Source organism: Pteropus alecto, unplaced genomic scaffold (genome assembly GCF_000325575.1).
Source record: "Pteropus alecto unplaced genomic scaffold, ASM32557v1 scaffold167, whole genome shotgun sequence".
NCBI lineage: Eukaryota > Metazoa > Chordata > Mammalia > Chiroptera > Pteropodidae > Pteropus > Pteropus alecto.
In genome coordinates, this window is record NW_006440647.1 from 202,595 (window position 1) to 222,514 (window position 19,920).

Below are 19,920 nucleotides of genomic sequence, written 5' to 3' on the forward strand. Positions count from 1 at the left end.
CTTGGACAAATCACATGGTAACTAGTAGCAGAAGTGGGAGCTGTGATGATTAACTGGCAGTCACATGGCTTAACTGGGTAATCCAGAGGAAAGTTACTAGCTAGGTTGCTAAAAATTTTTTGTGTGTGATATACTAAGGTTCAAGATTTTAGGGTATCTGAGAGAGATTGCATGTAATCCTATTTTGGTTCAGATCAATAGCTCAGATTGTATGACTGAAGTGTAGAGCTGCTATGTACAGATATTAAATATCAGCCTCAACTTAGGAGTTGAGAGAACTGCATAATGACCCTTTACTAGCTAGGTTGCTAAAAATTTTTTGTGTGTGATATACTAAGGTTCAAGATTTTAGGGTATCTGAGAGAGATTGCATGTAATCCTATTTTGGTTCAGATCAATAGCTCAGATTGTATGACTGAAGTGTAGAGCTGCTATGTACAGATATTAAATATCAGCCTCAACTTAGGAGTTGAGAGAACTGCATAATGACCCTTTTACTAAGAAAGGAATATTCTTGATCATTGGTTCACCAACTGGCTACCAGATTTATCTGGGGACTCTCTCTCTCTCTCTCTCTCTCTCTCTCTCGCTCAGATCTGCTAAATTATGTCTCCTAGGAATGGCACCTGGAATCTGAACTTGTACAACAAGCTTCCCAGGTGATTCTTATTCTGTAGCCAGCCCAGCATCAGTAGAAACCTATGTATGGGACCACTCTTCCAATAGTAATAGTATAACAGAACATTTGGAAATAACTTAGTTCTACTTCTAAGCATTTGTAGAATTTTTCCTTTGGAAAGAAATTGCCATTATGTGGTATACAAAATCTTGACTTTAACCAATGGGAAAAAATGTGAGCAAATTTTATTAAGAAATAAAATAATTTTTATTGTTTGTTTTAGAAGCAATACGTTGAGCAAATGGACAAGCAAATATCTAAAGAGAAATACTATACATCAACTAGTGGTTTAAACATTTGAGAAAAAAGACATGAGAAGTATTTACACGGACCAGTCTCTTTATACGAATGCTAAAACATGAGTATTATCCAGAACCATACAGAGCGTTAGACCATCAAGGTGTAAACCCAGTAGAGCAAATTAAACTACAAAAGGTACAAAGAACATGTGGCTATAGGAAATAATAACATAAATAACCGTATATAAACTGGCCCATGTAAAATACAAAAATATTCAATGAAGTCAGATTTTCTAGAAAACAGTGCTAATTAGAGGTATTTTAATATGAATCAGGTATATAATCTAAACACAGAAACTTTTAAAAACATTAACAGCATTAAGCCAGCGCCACCCACTTGTGCTTCCAAATTTTATTTTTTGAAAAAGCTGCTTTGTTTTGACTCATGAGAAATAACTGAGGCCTACATTCTTATAAGAGTTATCTAGTCTTCTAAGGTTAACAATCTTACACTAAGACACTATTTAAATAAAAAATAATTTAAAAAAATCAGATTTATATTTAGTCTTTAAAAAGTGCCTTAAGCCGACAATACAGCTCAATGTACAGCTGGTGAGGAATCTGATTCTGAGCCAGTAAGATTTTTCAGGCTACTCTAAACAGAGAGCAAATTTAAATGTGAGAAAACATTTTAGCATTCCAATGTAACTCAAAAGATAGTTATAGACATACACGTTAACATGCAATTGCTTGTGTGTGCAACTGTGTGTCTGTCTGTGTGTGTAGCTAGACTACCAAATTAATTCAAGGTCAATAATATTTTGGAACCCAGATATCTCATTTTCTAGTGAATGGCGGGGGGGCACAAAATCTCCCACACGCAAAAACTCAGGAACCGTCAATGGCTGCATATTAACAATTTAAAAATATTTGTTCAGCCATTCCAATTAAAAAATCTCATAGAAAGAGCAAGAAATACTCCATGTGTTAACTATCAAATTGAAACTTTTTGCTTTCTTATATAAACATTAGATGGTATACAGTAAATGGACAATTGGTGCATCTCCCCTGAGGACAAAACTGAACACAAAATACATGAATTAATCATGATTCTACCACAATGAATGATAATAATCTAGGTTTTGATTAGCACAAAACCATTTAAATGGGAAAGCTAAATTAGTAAATGTTGTAGCAATCAATGTAAGCTGGAAACAAACAAACAAACAAAAAACCAACTTTTTAATGGACTAAGAGAAGACCAAGACTTATGGGTTAGGTGCAGGTTACTTTTTAAGTGTAAGTGCACTTCTTTATCTAGGTTCTAAAACATACTGTCATTTCTTTAAGGAAAAGAAAAGACAGGAAAGGAATAAAACGTACTACTGCCACCAAGGATACTGGAAGGCTAGAGAGAAGTCTACATTAACTTTAGCACTGCATACATAAGCCAATTTATGGGTACAAAGAACTAATGCCCAAAACTGGCCTGCCTAGCCACTATCTCTAAAGCACATAGAAAATGGATTGAAATGCCCAGCTGGAATAGTTTTGTATCTTGCAATTTAAAAGACTGAAATATCTAGTTCTTAAAAAAAAAATGATTAAACAATAAGTTTAACACTTATTCTAAAATGTTAAAAGCTTTTGTATCTTTTGTCATTATAGCCACATTAAACACAAATATATTCGAACAACATTAGGATACTGGCATATCTCTCATAGGTCAAATATGCAGCAATGTCAAAGCAGCTAAGTTAACCTACAAACAAAATCACAGAAAAAAATACAAAAGGAACAAGTACAAATCCACTGTAGAATGTGTTGTCTCAATTCGACTACATGCAGGAAAAAAAAAAAAAAACCTTTTTAAAAATTGTTTTTCTTAAACTATTTCTAGTCAGAATATCTAAAGTGAAAACACAGAAATATTAACTCAAGACAAAATAGAACCTATAATCCAGGTGATTTTGCACATGACTTTTGCTGCAGAAATAACAGTTTTACATCCCTTGGTTGGGGAAACCACAATCATGTAATTAATTTGTAGTTTATAGTTTTGGGGTGTTTGTATTTAACTGTGAAATCCCCAATTCTAAGGTCAGAACTACAACTAAATATACCTTAAATTGAACAGTACTGCATGTTGGAACTTGTACTTGCTTTAATATTTTGTAACAGAGATCACATATGGATTAGTGTTACAGAGTCTGATATCCCGCATAACTTTTTCTTCTGCCAATTAGGTAAGCAATCACTATAACGATAATCAAGCCTGAAAGACCAGCACCAACTATAATTGGTATTAGAATGGTGTCATCATCCAGCGAACACTCCTGAGCTGTTGGTGAGAAAAAGTGTGTAACAAATAATGAGTATAATCAAAAAAGAATGTCCAAAAGTAAAAGATGTTGATTCAAAAGTCAGAAATGCTTTTACAAGTTCAACTTTAAGTAATTAAGACAGATACATTTTAATGATAAAGCTAAAGAAAATTATGGATTGTTCTAGAATTAAAATCCTAAAACTTATTTGCCCTTTCATTCATGTAAGTGTGTACATATAGGTATTCATATATATGAATACAAATATACTCATATCTGTGAGTAAACACATACATGTGTAAATGTGTTTCATTTCTATTCCAAGTCCTTTCCAAAATAGGAGTATTACTTTATCAAAAATGAAAAGAGCTAATATAACCCATTTAACATAGCCAGATTAGGCTCTATGTGGTAGAGTGAATATCTTTTGGGAGACTGGGATCAGATGAGGAAGGTTTAATCATTAGGATTAGAATCGCCAGGCTGGCTCTGTAATCCTTTAGAACAGAGATCAGTAAACTATAGCCTGTGGGCCAAATCTGGCCCAAGAGCTAAAAATGGCTTTTAAACATTTTTAAATGATTGGGAAAAAAACTCCAAAAGATTCTTTTGTGAGACATGAGAATTATAAGAAATTCAAATTTCGGAATCCACAAATAAAGTTTTATTGGAACATAGCCACACTCATTTGTTGTCTGTGGCTGTTTTCAGGCTACAGTAGCAAAGTTGGATAGTTGTGACAGATACCACATGGCCTCCAAACATAAAACACTGTCTGGGCTTTTACAGAAAAAGCATACAGATCCCTGACATGATTTTATTAGCTACAAAAGTCAAGACACTGGGATCTCTTACTAATTTAAGTGTGTTTATTACATTTATCAATCTGGTCAGTACTAGCAGCCAAAAGGGCTATTTTTTTCTATTTCTAGGGAGTAGTCTGATCCAGGAAAATCCAATCAACATTCTTTTACTTTACTGCAAGTCTATTTCCTCTTCCTATATAGTCAAGTATTACCAGTGTGTTGTATTTAAAGGTCAAGAACCTAGTTCCACAAAAAGATTTTGCATTCATTATTAAATATTGTATGTTCCCCTGGGTGACATTTTTAATGCTATGAACATAAAAATCAAAGTTTCAAATCAGATAAAGAACAAAGCTCATCTCTATTACAGCTGACTAGATAAACAGGCTTGAGCTAAAATTACACTGCAAATGATTTTAAATTCTAAATACAAATTTGAATCTTAAATTAGGGTAATAATGTAGGGGAGCTAGATAAAGGCTCAAAAATAAAACTATTAAAGGATAAAAATAATTGAAGTAAAAAGAAAACAGACAAAAGGGAAAATGAATTGTTGAAAAAAAAAATTTTAATTACACATTAACCTCCCTAGTCACAAGAACGGTAGTGAAGAGCCCAATTTATTTTGGCCTAACCAAGTCGGGCTGGGTATTCAGTACTACTGTAAAAGTTGTTCAATGGCTCATAGCATGTTCACATTTAAATACAGTTTCCAAATTTCCTTGTAAACCATGCAATTAATTGTTAAAAACATTATGAATGACTGGAATAGCTGTGTTCAACAGAGCTGCGATCCGCAACCCCCAATTTTAGGTAACTGGTTTAAAAGGACAAGTCTATTAAGGAATTCTATGTAATTTTTTCCTTCATGAAAATTTTAATCTTGCAATGCCAAATGCATCTTTCATATTCATATAAACACTGTAATGAGCTCTTCACAAAGGTTTCATTGAAAATCTGATAAACACTACCATGTTTTTAAAACTCTCCAGATCATTCTGACAGACCAAACCACAGTTCACAATATTTGAGGTTTTGCTACCGCAATCTTTTGTCTCAACAAAGTAAGACCAAACTGCTTTTATTCAAGTATGAAAATGTTTCCAGTGAGAAGATGGCCCCAAGAAGGCAGATGTAAGATGCTTAAAGCTGCTGCTCCCAAGTGCCATCCTTCTCACAAACTAAAACCTAGGGGAAGCATCCCTACATTAAGTAAAACTCATTTAAAGCTTCTATCAGTTTTTAGCTTTAAGAACTTTGTCACAAATGATTTTCAGATCACAAAAAAAATCTAGTTCAAGTAAAATGATGGGGCAAATAAAGAGTGATACAACTTGCTTAAGGCTATGAGAACTCTCCAAGAGTCGAGAGTTAATTCATATTTTCTCTATTTCAATGCTTAAATTCCCAAGACTCAAAGGAAAAGTAAACATAAGAACATAAATTATTAATAAAACTTGCTTGATTCTTACCTGTAGAATACTTTCCTTCTATCACATTGAAAGGCTGAACCCTTAGATCAAAGGTATTTATCTGAAATGCTTCGGACACTGAAACTGTCTGCTCTTTGTTGCACATGTAAGAACTTCCCAGGGAGGCATCCCAGTAGCTAAGATTGTTATTTGCAATGCTGAAAACTTTAAAGAAAAAAATATATTAGTAACTTCTTATCCTATCAACATTAAAAGTAAGACAGTTCTTAGGATTTTTCAGTGAAGTATGGGAGCTTGGAGTACAGGGTCTATCCACAAAAAGCAATTCTTCTGATCACTAGGTTCCTTATCTTTAGTTTTTAAATTTTTTTTCAAAGTGTAGTTGGTATACGATATTATATTAGTTACATTAGTTTCAGGTATATGACAGTGATTCGACATTTTCATACCTTACAATGTGATTACCCACTAATTATAGTAATCATCTGACACCATTCCCTATATGTCGATAGATGTTTCTATAGTCTGAAGATTGGTCACACCATACTTTGGAAAATATGGGGTACTGCAAAAGATAGAATACTACTGTTCTAAGCTACTGATTTTAAGTTGTGGTCAAGGTACAATTTTCACATGAAATCTGTCCCACTAAATAAGGCACTGTTTTGTAACAAGAAAATTATGGTTTCTATTCCTTCAGTGTAACCCACACTCTTTTCCCCAAGGCCAATATTTTGCTTACCAGAGCCATTATTCAAAGACATGCTGACATTCACTTCCTTCAGATAGAATCGGTTTTCATTTTTCTGTTTGAAAAAGATCTTCCAGTTAATCAACACATCACAATTGCCTACAGGTACAGTGACTATATCTACAGAAGAAATGCAATCTAATACTATTACTCAAAAGATAAAACTATGGATTAGAACTGGGCTAGTAGAATAAACTGCAACTATGTAAAGAGAACTCAAAATGTGAGAGAAACCCTTTGCCTCTGCATTTGGTTTCTAATTTTTGGACCAGAGGAGTAGTCATATGGTTCTCAGACACTCAACAATTCATTCCCTCCATTTTATTCCGGTCACTTGCTGAGCCCTCACCACCTCAAGCCTGGATCACAATAACCTCTTAACTGGGCTCCTTGCCTTTCAGCCTCTACAGTTCAATCTTTCCTTGACTGATACTGTCTTTCTGAAGCACTCATCTGATCACCCAGTCACTTCAATTAGTTCAGTGCTTCGTTTATACAAGGTAATCTATCAAAGTGTTTCAGGAAGCTAGCAAAATGAACCAGACTTGGATCCTGACCCCACCATGTCTGTAATCTGCCATGAAAGATAAGATAAATACAATAGTACCCCCTTATCTGTGATGTTATTTTCCGTGGTTTCAGTTATCCACAGTCAACTGTAGTCCAAAATTATTAAACGAAAAATTCCAGGGTATTTTGAGAGACCACATTCACATAACTTTTATTACATATAATGTTATAATTGTTCTATTTTATTATTGTTGTTAATATCTTACTGTGCCTAATTTACAAATTAAATTTTATCATAGGTATGTACATATAGAAAAAAACATAGTACATACAGGATTTGGTACTGTCTGCGGTTTCAGGCATCCGCTGGGGGTCTTGGAACATATTCCCCATGGATAAGGGGGGACTACTGTACATAAACATATTACAAAAAAGTGATAAGTTATGAAAATTAAAAGGAGAGAAATTACTTCCAACTAGGGGAAGAGCAAAAGCATAGGGATGGGCCATTTGAATTGTGTAAGATTCAATTAGGAAACAATCAGAAAAGGGTATTCGAGAAGGCAACAGCATGAAGGTAAAAAATAAGCATAATCACAAGTACACTAGCATTTGAGAACTTACTAAATGCCAAGCACTGTTCTTAAAACTTTACACATGAAGCATCATTGAATAATTATAACACCCCATTTTGAGATGGAGTAATCGAAGTGCAGAGATGTTAAGTAACTTTCCCAGAGTCTATACGGTTAGTAATTGGTAAGTTGGGACTTGAACCCAGAATGTGGCTGCAGAGTCTATGGGCTGGTAACTATCATGCTATCTTACCTCACTGGATGTGCACAGGGAACAGGGTGAGGGAAGAATAAGATTCATGAAGAAAGAATGAAGGAAACAAAGCTGGATATGCACATTACATTGCATGATGGGGTAGGGGCTAGAACTACTCTGCCAGGGAATTTAGATATTATCTTGCTGGCAAAACAGAACCACTGAAGGTTTCTGAGGAAGAGCTGTGCTTCCCGAATATTAAGCTGATGCAGAACATTGAGGAAGTAGAGGAAGAGGAGGGACTAGTTAGGAGGCTAAACAATCCAGGTAAGGGGTAATGCAGGCTAGAATCAGGTCAAAGGCAGCTAGGAATGACAACAAGGGGAGAGACTCAGAGAACTTGCAGGAAGAAGCTTAAAGGAGGACTTGACCATCTCATCACATCTTTCCTCTGCTTAGGCTATGTCTCAGCTCAGCATTCAAGGCTCTCCACAATTTGTCCCAACTACTTTTCCATACTTACCTTTCACTTAACACACTACATGCCTCATTCTCCTGGCTGGTCTTGATTGTGTTCCTTAATCCAGGGATAACCCATACTTTCGCACTTATTCCCATTTTGTACAAATCTGACCCATCCTTGAAAGTCCAGCTCAAATGCCATCTCCTCCATCAAACCTTCCTGACTTGCCTCCAGCCAGAATTAAACTCTCTCTCCTCTATACTCTCACAGCACCATGTATTATCCTCTCGTAAAGCACTTATTCCACTTTGTATGTACCTTCTGCAGTGCTCTATTGCCCACAGAATCCAGTTCAAAAGTCTTAGCATGGCATTCAAGGAAGGCCTTCCACAAAAATGGTAATTATTTGTATATTTCTAACTACTGCTAAACTGTGGGTACCTTAAGAATATAGGCCTTCTTTGTATACCACGACAGCATCCTGCAAATAACACACTTGAATTCAACAGATTCTTTTTAGAAGCATCTATCATGACAGGGTTGAAGGTGAGATGGGCCTCACTGAACTCTGGTGACACTGTAGGTGTTTCCTGAGTTTTCAAAATGCCCATAGAATTGTTAAAATGTCATTATTTTGGATTACATTTTAAAATAGTCTGCTGGGCAAATTAAATATTGTAATTATCAAATATTAAATATTTCTTCATGAGAGTAAGGAGAAACCATGATCCTTATAGGATCCTACCATAGCTAGAAAGATGAAACTGAACCACTCAAGAGGGAATGAACCTAAAATATTACTTTCCACATTCTTATTGACTATAACATAATCACCATGCAATAACTTTAAAAAAGAATGTATCTGGGGAGGTCTGCTCTTACTGCATTGAAAAGGGCAAGCTTAACTAGACGTTCTTAGTAGTAATTCACTGGTCATATATGTACTATAACAAAGGAATGATTTGAATGTTAGAAAAGGGAAGATTTTTGTAAACTTTTCTAAAATATATTTGTCTAATATAATCCTCAGTTATTCGGCACATATCCATACAGAAAAAAGGCTTTAGACTCAAAAAACCAAGTTCAGATATGAAACAAATAACAGCAGACCTAATTTATATATCAGATGTTGAGACTATTTCCCCACCCTGAGATACAATAATCTGATTTAAAAGCTGAACTGTTTTTTATTCACTTATACAATAACTCTCAGTTTGAAAACTGTTGGTGGTCCAACAGTTCCTTCCACTGATAGCTATCTCCTCTTTTCCATTCCCATTTGCTAAAAATTGTGGGGATAATAACTGCTTCTGAGAGGGTGAAAATAAAGGTCCCTAATGATTAATTGATGCTAGCAAGGAGTAGGGAATGTATGCTTAACCTAGAACTTTCTGTTTAAGGTATAGCCTTTGATACAAGCATGAAGAACAAAAATCTGAATGCTGACATTATAAGCTGTCCTGATTTAATGAATTAATGCATGTAAAGTACTTACACAGAGTCTTGCACATATAAGTACTCAATAAATATTAACTATTATTATGGATACCATTACCAATAGTATAGCCTCCAAAGAGCCTAAAATATTATAGTCGACAACCATGAGTTTTCTAACCAATAATAGAGAAAAATATTATGGAAATTACTTTTTATCTTTTATACATATATTTTATATATATGGATAGGTTAGACAGGTTTTTTTGATGTGAGTTAATTTTCGCTCCTACTCTAGGGTCTATATAACAGCGGAATAGTCACTTTTGGCGAACATTAATGTAAGAGTCCAGCCCACAGACCACTGAGGTGACCCTGAGGGTTTTATAAGGCTATGGACTATATTCTATAATTAAACAGTGTTGAAATGGAAATAGAGATAAATATCCATCCCCAACACATACACACACACACACCACCCTAGACTTTCATATAGAGAATGAACCCAATTTCTGAGAATGAACCTAATTTTAGAAAAATCTATTACTCACCATAAAGACGAAGTCAAGATACTTAATGTTGCTACTGTTCAGCCTAAGTAGAGCAGTTTGAGGATGGCAGCTCCCAGTGAAGTCAGTTGTATTGGGTTTGATGTTAATAACTGAAACAACCTTCAGGAGAAGATGGGGGAAAGGTACAGATTAACCATAAATGTCTACAGCAAAACCTTATACTCTAATAAGACCAACCTCAGTGGAGAACAAAAAAATCCTTTTGTCTAGATACTTAAGTTTATGGTGTCTTACTTTCAAAGTTGGTACAGGCCCTAAAGCTATGAGTCAGATGACTTAAAAAAAGAAAAACAAGAGGGAAGCTTCTTCAGTAATGAGCCAAATGAAAATACATATATTTTATGGAGCATATGAGCCATCTGTCTAGCTGTTTAAGTCATGGGTCTGTGGAAATGGGATTTGTTCACTGGCATGCCCTCTGTAGCCTCAGTGGAACACTGCAACTAGAAGTGCCATCCTGTACCTTGAGCCTATCTATATGATTTGAGTCATCGAAGAGCTGGAGAAAGAGATAGCTGCACTGTTCCCATAGATCAACCTAGAGTTTGTTTCAGATAAAAGTGAAGGGGTTTTATTAAACCGACTGAAATGACAATCAACCGCTTATACTTTGATCTACCGATGGCAAATGGAAAGGAAAACCAGAGTCCTTTTAAACTGCTAGGTTACCTGCTGGCCAAGATAACACCTTGACAGCAACATTAACTCTTCACAGTTACAATAACTCCAGACTAACCAAAACTCAATAAGTCAACATCAAATTTCCATTTATTTATTTTTTTGTGAAATGTATTGGGGTGACTAAAATTATATAGGTTTCGAGTATACAGTTCTATAGTACATCACCTGTACATTGTATTGTGTGTTCACCACCCAAGTTAGATTTCCTTCCGTCACCACATATTTGACAACATCAAATCTCCATTTAAAATAACATCATTCTAGTAACAGTACTCTTGGGCTGAATGTAGGATACACTACTTGAAAGGAGATCAGAATAGAAAATATCCATAAAAATAGACAACTATACCTTTTCTTGAGTGATGTTCAGCTGCAGCCCCATGGTAGCCAGAAGACAAGTCCCATTGCCATTATTAACCAAATAGGATCCAACCTCTGGTTTTTCCTTTGGAGTAGGCATTGTAGTAGATGGTACAGTGGTGTGAGTAGTGGTCGCTGCTGTGGTTGAAGTTTTATCTTGGTCACACAGAAACTCTAAAACGAAGGACAAAATAAACCAGACTTTTTCTTAATTCATAAGGTCAGGGAAGAGCAAAATATTTCTCACAATAAAAGTCCAAAAGGATCATATTAGGGGAAGGACATACCTTGATAGTATATTTTAAATTAAATGAGGCAGAGTTCTCAAACTGCTGCTTCATATGCAGACTATCTCTAAGTTATGAGACAGCAGACAGATTCCAGATACATCCAAATGCTTTATCCACTCACACGTGGCCACACGTCTATCTTTTCAGACCCTTAAGTCCCTTTATTCCCAAAGAACCTCACCTGCCTTTGATGTGAAAATCAGATATTTAAATTTGCAAACATTTTGCCCCAACCTAGGCCTGCCCTCTTCTCTCCCACTTAACAACCACTCTAAGAAAGGATAGTGTATACCAGAAAAAAAGTTTAAAAATCATTTAAGGATTTAAATGCAAATAAACTTTTTATTTGTGTTACCCCCTACAGCATATCACTGGCATTTCAATCTCTTTTTAGTAATTGTTGGTAGTTTCCCAGAACTGATGAATGAGAAATTACTACATTTCTATAAAGTCGTAGAAAAGTTACAAAACCAATTTATAAAATTCAAGATTAGAACCCAGAAATCTAATTTCTATGCTTTTGTCTCAGATCATCAAAAGCTAAAGAGCTGTAGATCAAATATTATTTGAGGATCTGTTCAAATAAAGACTAGGTTTTATCAGCTAAAAACACTATGGGTAGAGCATTTTAAAAGACTATTTGACAACATGTACAACATAAACCTAAAATTGCAAGTTCCACAAGAATAAGAATTGTTATTATGCATAAAACTTTGCAGTCCAGTGTAAATTGTAAGTCTTAATACATAAATGCTTGCAGGTAATGACTTCAACTAAAGCTACCTGGTATACTCTAATCTTAAATTAAGACTCAAGTATAGAAATATATACTCTAAGTAGTCACCTTTTGTGCTCGTTGTGCCATTTTGGACAAAAGCTTGTACATGAACATCCCAGTAGTGCTGAACTACATCATTCTTTTCTAAAGTTGATACACTATTGCATCTAAAGATGTCATTCAACGGAATTCCGAACGCCACAGGGTTGTAAACAGTAAAAATTCCTGTAAAACAAGATTAACAACAGCTGTTTTCGAGAAGGTAGGAAAAAAGTGATAATATAAATATATATTAGACTTTCTTCTCTTCTGTCTGCCTGCCCTACTCCATCCCCAAAGTGACAAAGGACATGGCATATTCAGGGAATGGCAGATTTACTGGGGCTGAAATATACTGCTTAAGAGGAAAGACATGATGGGGGTTAGGAAGAGAAGACAAGCTGCAGCTGGTCATACTTTGAAGCATCTTATGTGATCTAAGGACGGATTCGTTGGGCTTTATTTTCTTAGCAATGGAAGGCCAGCTTCAGTTTTTAAAGCTGGAAATAACATGCACATAATTTATTTTAAGGAAGATAGAAAAACTGTAGAGGATAGGCAAGGGAGGAAACTTTTAAGGAAAGTCATTTAAGAGAAAAAACGGTTACAACTGTGATGACCTGGTTAAGGTGAAAAGCAAGGAGGGGGTTGCTTAAACTAAGATGGTGAGGGGCAGTAGGAAAAGAGCAAAGAGGCCAAATCGAAAACACCTATCTGAGGTAGAATCAGCAGGACTTAGTGATGAAAAAAGGAAGAGAAATGGATTAATCACAAATTTTATAGTAAATTATTTTTGTGCTACTATCCAAAGTAAGTTATAGTAACTAAAAGGAGCTTTTGGAACCTCTTCCTAGATAGAATTTAAAGACTTTTCCATTTCATGAAACCTTCAGCATATGAAAGCAAAAGTTATAGCCCTTTTGTACAGTTTTTATTATAGTCCCTGTAGTAAAACTTCAAAAGACTGTGATCACACTTATCCACTCAAATGGCTTAGTTTCTTTTGGAGAAGCAGCAAAGGAAGAAGGTATTCAAGACCCTTAACATAGGCTGCCTCCTGTGCCTCTCCACCATGTAGCAAGAAAGCCAATTAATACTGCCTTGGCACCCCCTAACGGCCAAAGGAAATTTTTTTTAACCAATGAATAGAATATTTTTCTTCACAACTGTTTCTCATTGTTAAGTGAACAGGTACATGAACTCACTATATATAGATAGACCTAAAAACAAATGAGTGAAAAAACAGATTGTAGATATATTGGAGGTGCACTATAAAGCTATACCATTTTAAATTGTGTATTGTTTATGAACATATGTATTAGTCAAATACAAATACATAGACAGGAAGGCTACCTCCCAAATTCATGAGAGTGGTTGCCATTCAGGAAGCAGGAAGGAAAATGGCTCTGAGGAGGGGGTACAAAGGAAACCTTAAGTGTATCTATATGGTTTTATTTCTTTAAATGAAAAGATGAGGCAAATATGATGAAAATGGCATTTACTAATTCTGGGTAATTAATACAATTGGTCTGCTATTCTCTGTACTTTTCTGTATTTTAATCATGATTTTTTTTTAAAAAAAAGAAAACTGCAGTTTCAAAGTCGCTTCGATTATCAGATACCTAAAAAGAAAACACTAAATTATTTCTAAAAACATCATCAGCAGTCCTTTTAAGGAAGCCCTTTAAATTTCAAAAATAGTTTCAAATATTACACAGAATCTAGTAATAAAAAATTGCACTCTTTCTTGTTTAAAATAAAAGGGAGGAGCGAAAGGTGTTAACATTTTACGGTCCACAGTTTTTCCATCAAATCTGTCGGATTAAACCCCACCTCCTTTTCTTGCTATCCACTGGTCTAGGCATTTATTACATCATCCTGTAATTACTATAACAGCCTCTCTTAAACTGGCCTCTCTGCCTGCAGTCTCCTCACTTCCAAATTAATCCTGCAGAACATTCTTTATAAACTACTGTCTCTGCTTTTGTTATATCATTCTCCTGCTTAAAAACCTAAAATGGTTCCCCAGTGCCTACCCCATAAAGCTAAATGCCTTTCTTCGGTTTCCAAGGCCCCCTATAATTTAGACCCGCTGCTGCCTAGCCAACCTGATTTTCCTTCTGCTACACACACAGCCTCTATTTTAATCAGGCAGCTCTCCAATTACTGCTGCACATACTATGCTTTCCCTTGCTGGAAATACTCTGTTCAAAATTCTCTGCTTCCTCTAATTCTACCATTAGCTGAGTTTCAGCTCAGGCTCTCCTCACCTTTCTCACTCCAATGCACCCTTACCTCTCTTTTCTCTGCCCCTAATCAGGACCCCTGTGAGAACACTTTAAATCTGGCCTCTTATCCACCGGCATGCACAGATGGGTTCAGGGACTATGTACCATATGCAAAGGTCACGCTATAGTTTGAGAGAGAGGGTCTAGAGCTTCTCTCACATTGTCAGAAAAATGTTTATGAACCCTCCACCTGCCAAACATCAACAATAACAAATTCACACGGATCTCAATGCTTTCTAATTTTTCCGTATAATGTGGGAAAACAATTTCACTGTCTCTCTAACTAGTTTTTAAGCTCCTTGAAAGTGAGAGGCAAATCTTATACTAGTTCTGAAAGACAGTGTGGGGCACAAAGCTAAATAACTAAGCTATCCCATAACAAACCTGCTTTAGTTATCCTCTCAAACTAAGAGATTAGTAAAAAGAAAACTAGGATTTGGTTTCCAAGTCTCAGTCTGCGATATCTCCCAAGTTTTATATGAGCTTATTTACTTTTGGGTCTTTAAAATATAACCTTTTTGATATCTATATATCCAAATGAGTCCTTTATCCCCAGGTCTAGGCAACTGAAGCCCATCTATCTGTCTCTGGGGTCAGAATGAAATACTATCGGTGAGAAATGCTAAGCTACTACAAACACCATGTTAACTCAATATCAATGAAGGGGGCAGAAAGGAGAGAATTATATCCCTAACGAAATAGAAATCTGCATTATTCATGCCTTCAAAATATTTTAATACACATTTCAGTTGTAGTAGTTACAAGGGTTACCTAACTGCCAATGCTTTCCTGAGTTCATTTGGACCTGAAATTTCTCAAAATAGCAGCAATGTTGACTTCAGTCATTTTACCTTTGTCTTTTACTTTTCAGTCAAAATCCTATCTGAATAGTAAAATGATTTGAAATGAAACATTTCTGCTGGTCTTAGGTTACTGAACTTGTATACATTTAAAATAATTATTAAAAATAAAATAATTATTAGTGAAGAATTTGCTCAGTGATTCAACATTTGCTGAGTGCCTACTATTGAATGAAATACTAGTTAAGTACATGAACTCAGTAGCTCAAAGGCCATCTCACCCACTTACTAACTTCTGTGACCTTTGGGAAAGTCATTTAATTTCATCAAATCTCATTCCTTTTACCTGTAAAGTTGGGATAATATCTACTTCCCAGGCTTACTGGTAAGGATTATGTGAGATGCTGCTGGTAATACACTTTGGGTACTACCTGGAACAAAGTAAAACACTCACACAATGACAGCAAATATCATCCCTGTGTTGAACACTGTGTTGTACATGGGATGGAAGATGATAGACATGAAGTTTCCATTCTAATTAGGAAGGCAGACACACATAAGGATGATTTTTAAATTATTTACATTTTTGATTATTAATAAAGAACAAGAGAACCTAACACAAATCCAATTTCTTAAGTTTACCTTTCTCTTTAGCATCGGGAAATGTTGTGTTATCACTAGTGTCGTAGGAAAATGAGATGATGTCAATTGAATAAGTAGACACTTCCTTCGTAAAATTCACAACCCAGGAAAAAACAGATCCAAATTGCACCGCAATTTTGGGTCCATTCTGGTCATCCCCACAGATGCTTCCATTGTATGTTGCATTGGAAAGGTCTGATATGGTTACAAATTTCTAAAAGAAAAAGGAGGTTGGTTTGCAGATGATTAGATAAAGAAGATGTGACTGGAATACTATTTAGCCATAAAAAAGATGAAATATTGCCATATGTGACAATATGGATGAATCTTGAGACTATGATGCTGAGTGAAATAAGCGAGATGGAAAGGATAAAAACTGTAAGATTTCACTCATATAGGGAATATAAAACAAAAGATAACAAACTAATGAAACAAAAACAAGCTCATAGATACAGACAACAGAATAGTTGTTACCAGAGGGGAAAGAGGGTGGAGGGAGGGCAAAGTGGGTAAAGGTGGTCAAATATATGGTAAAAGGAACTAGACTTCGGGTGGTGGGTACACAATAGAGTATACAGGTATCATATGATAATCTTGTACACCTGAAAATTATATAATGTTATTAACCAATGTTACCCCAATAAATGTAATAATATAAATAAATTAATAATAAAAGAGATGAAGTTGAAAGAAAAGAAAAGGAAGTTTAGGGGTAAGGAACAAATAGGCAATAATGAGCACCAAGCATTTTTGAAAGGTATGCCACTTCAATCTACATCACACATCCTCCATGGCTAGGGAGCCCTTTGCCTGGTTTGCTGTGTAAAACAGTCTCATATTCTTCAGCTACACACCAGTCCTTTGGACAAATTCATGTACTATGTCTAAAAGGAAAAGGAACACTGGCCTGAATTGTTCTTAGGTTGATTTGTAAAGAAGTCAGGTTGTAAGCGGGCAGGATCTTAACTAAAAGAAAATAGGCAAAGGGATTGAGAGGATATTGCCAAAAATATTTTAATAGCAAACTATCTAAAAAGGGGCAAGCTTTGATGTTAGTACATGTTAAAAACATTACAGTACGTAGTCAGACCTGAACACCATATAGTCTTCAGATCATTTGCCCTTAAGCAACTCCAAGAAAAACTCCAAAGAACCAATGAGTTAAAACATTCTTTACAACACTAATCAGAATACCTTCAAGTATACATGTTTAAAAAAGCCCACAGAATTTAAGTGTTAAGTCGGTTAATATATGAAATCTTATTTGTATAAATATATGTAAAGGATAAAAAAGAGTAGAATTAAATTCCTGCTATAAAACTCAAAGAAAAATAAAAATACTTACATAATTTTTGCTTGTAGTCTCATAGCGTATTCTGAATTTCATCTGCCATTTTGCATAAAGGCAAATGTTCTTTTCTGAATCTGTCAAATTAAGTTCTAATGAATAACATGAGACAGCTCCTAGATTAAAAAGAATAAGATTTTAAAATCATACTACAAAAGTATATATAAAATAAAAACAAGCTCTATCCACTACCAAAGTTCAGCCAGCTCTAAAAACAAAACAAAGTATTTTTAATAGATATCGTATCTTGGTGATTGTTTTTCTCTGTATTTTTAGTGGAATCCTATTAATAAAGTTAGCATTATCCCTTCCCAAAAGAATAGTTACTCGACCTAGGATGTTTCGGTCATGACACAGACTGGTGACTTTTCCCTTTTGCCTCCTAATAATAATTTCCACATTCATCTGTGCCTTGATAGTTTTGCTTTAGGCAATTATGGTTTGCCTGTTAGGACTTTTGTCTTTTAAGGTAAATGAGGTAAAGGGAAGCTAGGAAGGGGTGTTAAACTCCTGCTCCTCTCAAACCAGCTCTTGGAACTTTCTCTGCAAAAATGACGAACAGACCTGATGTCCTATCACAAACTACATGACCTATAACACAGAGATGTCTTGGCAAACTACTTTCTTCTGATTTGAAGAGGTGGTATAGCTCTTTCTAAGCATGTATACCATGTGACCAAGGGAGCAGAACTGCAAAGGTTGTTAGATACATAAACAAAAGATTAATTTTTATAAATGTAATATTGGTTCATCGCTTTGTTTCATTTTAAAATCCAATTGATTAGAAAGGCTGATAGATTCTTTGACATAGACTCAAAGTCACTTCCTGTGTTTTCAACCTGCTATCTCTTTGGGGAGAAAAACCTGAGACACAAAAAAGCCTTGTGACTTTTCAGCTAACTTGACTCAGATCTTCTATGGAAGACATTACCGATTACACTGAAGAGCCCAAGGACTCAAAATACTATATGCCAGCAAACATGCCAGCAGCAAAAATGATGGGCAACCATCTAAGGATTTTCTTCACTGTCACACATTACCCAAGGGGTAAGCTGCTTCCTGTTAAGACAGCTGTAGATCCTTTAATGACATCTGAACAATCCAGCATCATCTACAAGTAGGGACATGCTACAAACTATACAGAATAAAGTCCTGAGAGTAATACCAAGAAGGCGTGCCTCAGCAACAGCTTACGGGCTGTACACAAAAGCCTATCGTCAGGCTCTGGAGTCTGGGCTGCCTTGCCAAGCCTGAATATTATGCTAAAGCTTGTGGTTATTGACAGTGACCAAATGTATTGGCTAAGGCTCGAAAAGACCTTGTGAGGCCTAAGTAGATTTTAGAGCCATTCTTTTCTAAGTACAATATGGAAGGTGTCATCACTGATACAAGGCTGCCCTGCAGTGGTGCTGAGAACGCCAGCTTATAATTTTTCTAATCAACTAGAGGCCTGCTATTTATATGCTGTCTCTCTCGGCCTTGTTTAAAGTCCCTAGTTTTAATATATTCTCCTTGTATTCAAATCATTCAAAATTATTGAAATAACCAAGAGAAGCCTGATATGTATTAATCATGTACTTTCCAAAGATATTAGAGTAACGGAAAGAAAACAGCATAAAATAACAATAGTTTCAATGTGGGCCAACGTGGGAGAAGTGAAGCTTTATGAAGCAGAAGGTACAGGTTGTGGTTCAACTTTACTACGACATTAAATTCAAGACAGTCTACTTGCCAACTTATGAGATCTGAGAAATGCCCTGAGGGCTCCAGCACATTCTGTTCCAGTCCCTTCACAGCTTCTTTCTCTGTGAGAGCTATTCCTTCCAAAGCTTACTTCGCTTTCTGGTCTACATCTCCAACTACAAAGGGACTCCTTTTACTCGAAGACCTATCGCCTCAAACTCAACGATTCCAAAACTAAAATTCATTCTTCTATTTCCTCCAGACTGGTCTCCTTCTCGGCCTCTCTAGCTCTGAATGAAAGGCAGCACCACATACAGTCACCCAGGCTCAAAAGTTTGAGAATTAGCTTCAACTTCATTCTCTTCATGAAGTCTTACTGAATTTTTTTTCCTTCAAATTCTCTCTTAAGTCCAATCTTTGCCTTTTATTTCTACTCCCAATCCACCATCCTACCCCTAAATTACTACAGAGTACTCCTAGCTGCTTCTAGAAGTGCTGCCAGATTAATGATCCTTAAATACCTCTTCCTCTCAGGACACGTTTTTGTTCAAAAACTTATACTGGCTCCAAAATTCCAACATTAAATTTAAATTCCTCTGCCTGGCTTTCAAAGTGATTCTTAATCTTTCCCACTCTATTCCTTCAACGTCTCTCAAACCATTTTCCCAGAACACATCCTTTGATATGGTTAAACCTGTTCCACTGGATCCAAATGACATGCTACATTCAACCTCTGCCCGGAGGCTTCTATTGAACCTAATATTTGAGATTTTCTTTCTTCTACTGACCTAAATGTCCACCTCAAGAAGGATTTCATTCTAAAACAACGCTCCCCTATCTTTTTTTTTTCCTGACAGATATCACTGTCCATTATAAAAGCTGAAAATGTTAGCTATTTGCTTTCCCAGACTCCACGGTGCTAGGCTTCATCTAACAAAGGCATCCACAACGGATTTTGAATAGGCAGGGCTGCAGAATGGAGTCAGGAATGGAACTATCACCCTCAGGTCAAAGTACCTATAGCAGGAT

At 35.8% G+C, this 19,920-nt stretch overlaps 1 protein-coding gene across 2 annotated transcripts in view; it reads right to left on the reverse strand.

Annotated features, from left to right (window-relative positions):
• LAMP2 (lysosomal associated membrane protein 2) overlaps positions 1-19,920 on the reverse strand; it is a 31,487-nt gene that overhangs the window by 4,307 nt on the left and 7,260 nt on the right. Inside the window, exons 2-9 of one of the 2 annotated variants that reach the window (XM_006917815.3) lie at positions 17,206-17,324; positions 15,861-16,074; positions 12,158-12,316; positions 11,013-11,197; positions 9,962-10,081; positions 6,224-6,287; positions 5,521-5,685; positions 863-3,259 (exon numbers count right to left, since the gene is read on the reverse strand). In XM_006917815.3, coding sequence (XP_006917877.1) covers positions 3,120-3,259; positions 5,521-5,685; positions 6,224-6,287; positions 9,962-10,081; positions 11,013-11,197; positions 12,158-12,316; positions 15,861-16,074; positions 17,206-17,324 — 1,166 coding nt within the window. In that variant the 3' untranslated portion in view covers positions 863-3,119. Of the gene's footprint in view, positions 1-862; positions 3,260-5,520; positions 5,686-6,223; positions 6,288-9,961; positions 10,082-11,012; positions 11,198-12,157; positions 12,317-15,860; positions 16,075-17,205; positions 17,325-19,920 lie in introns of those variants that run through there. The other variant, XM_006917816.2, reaches the window with a different exon arrangement.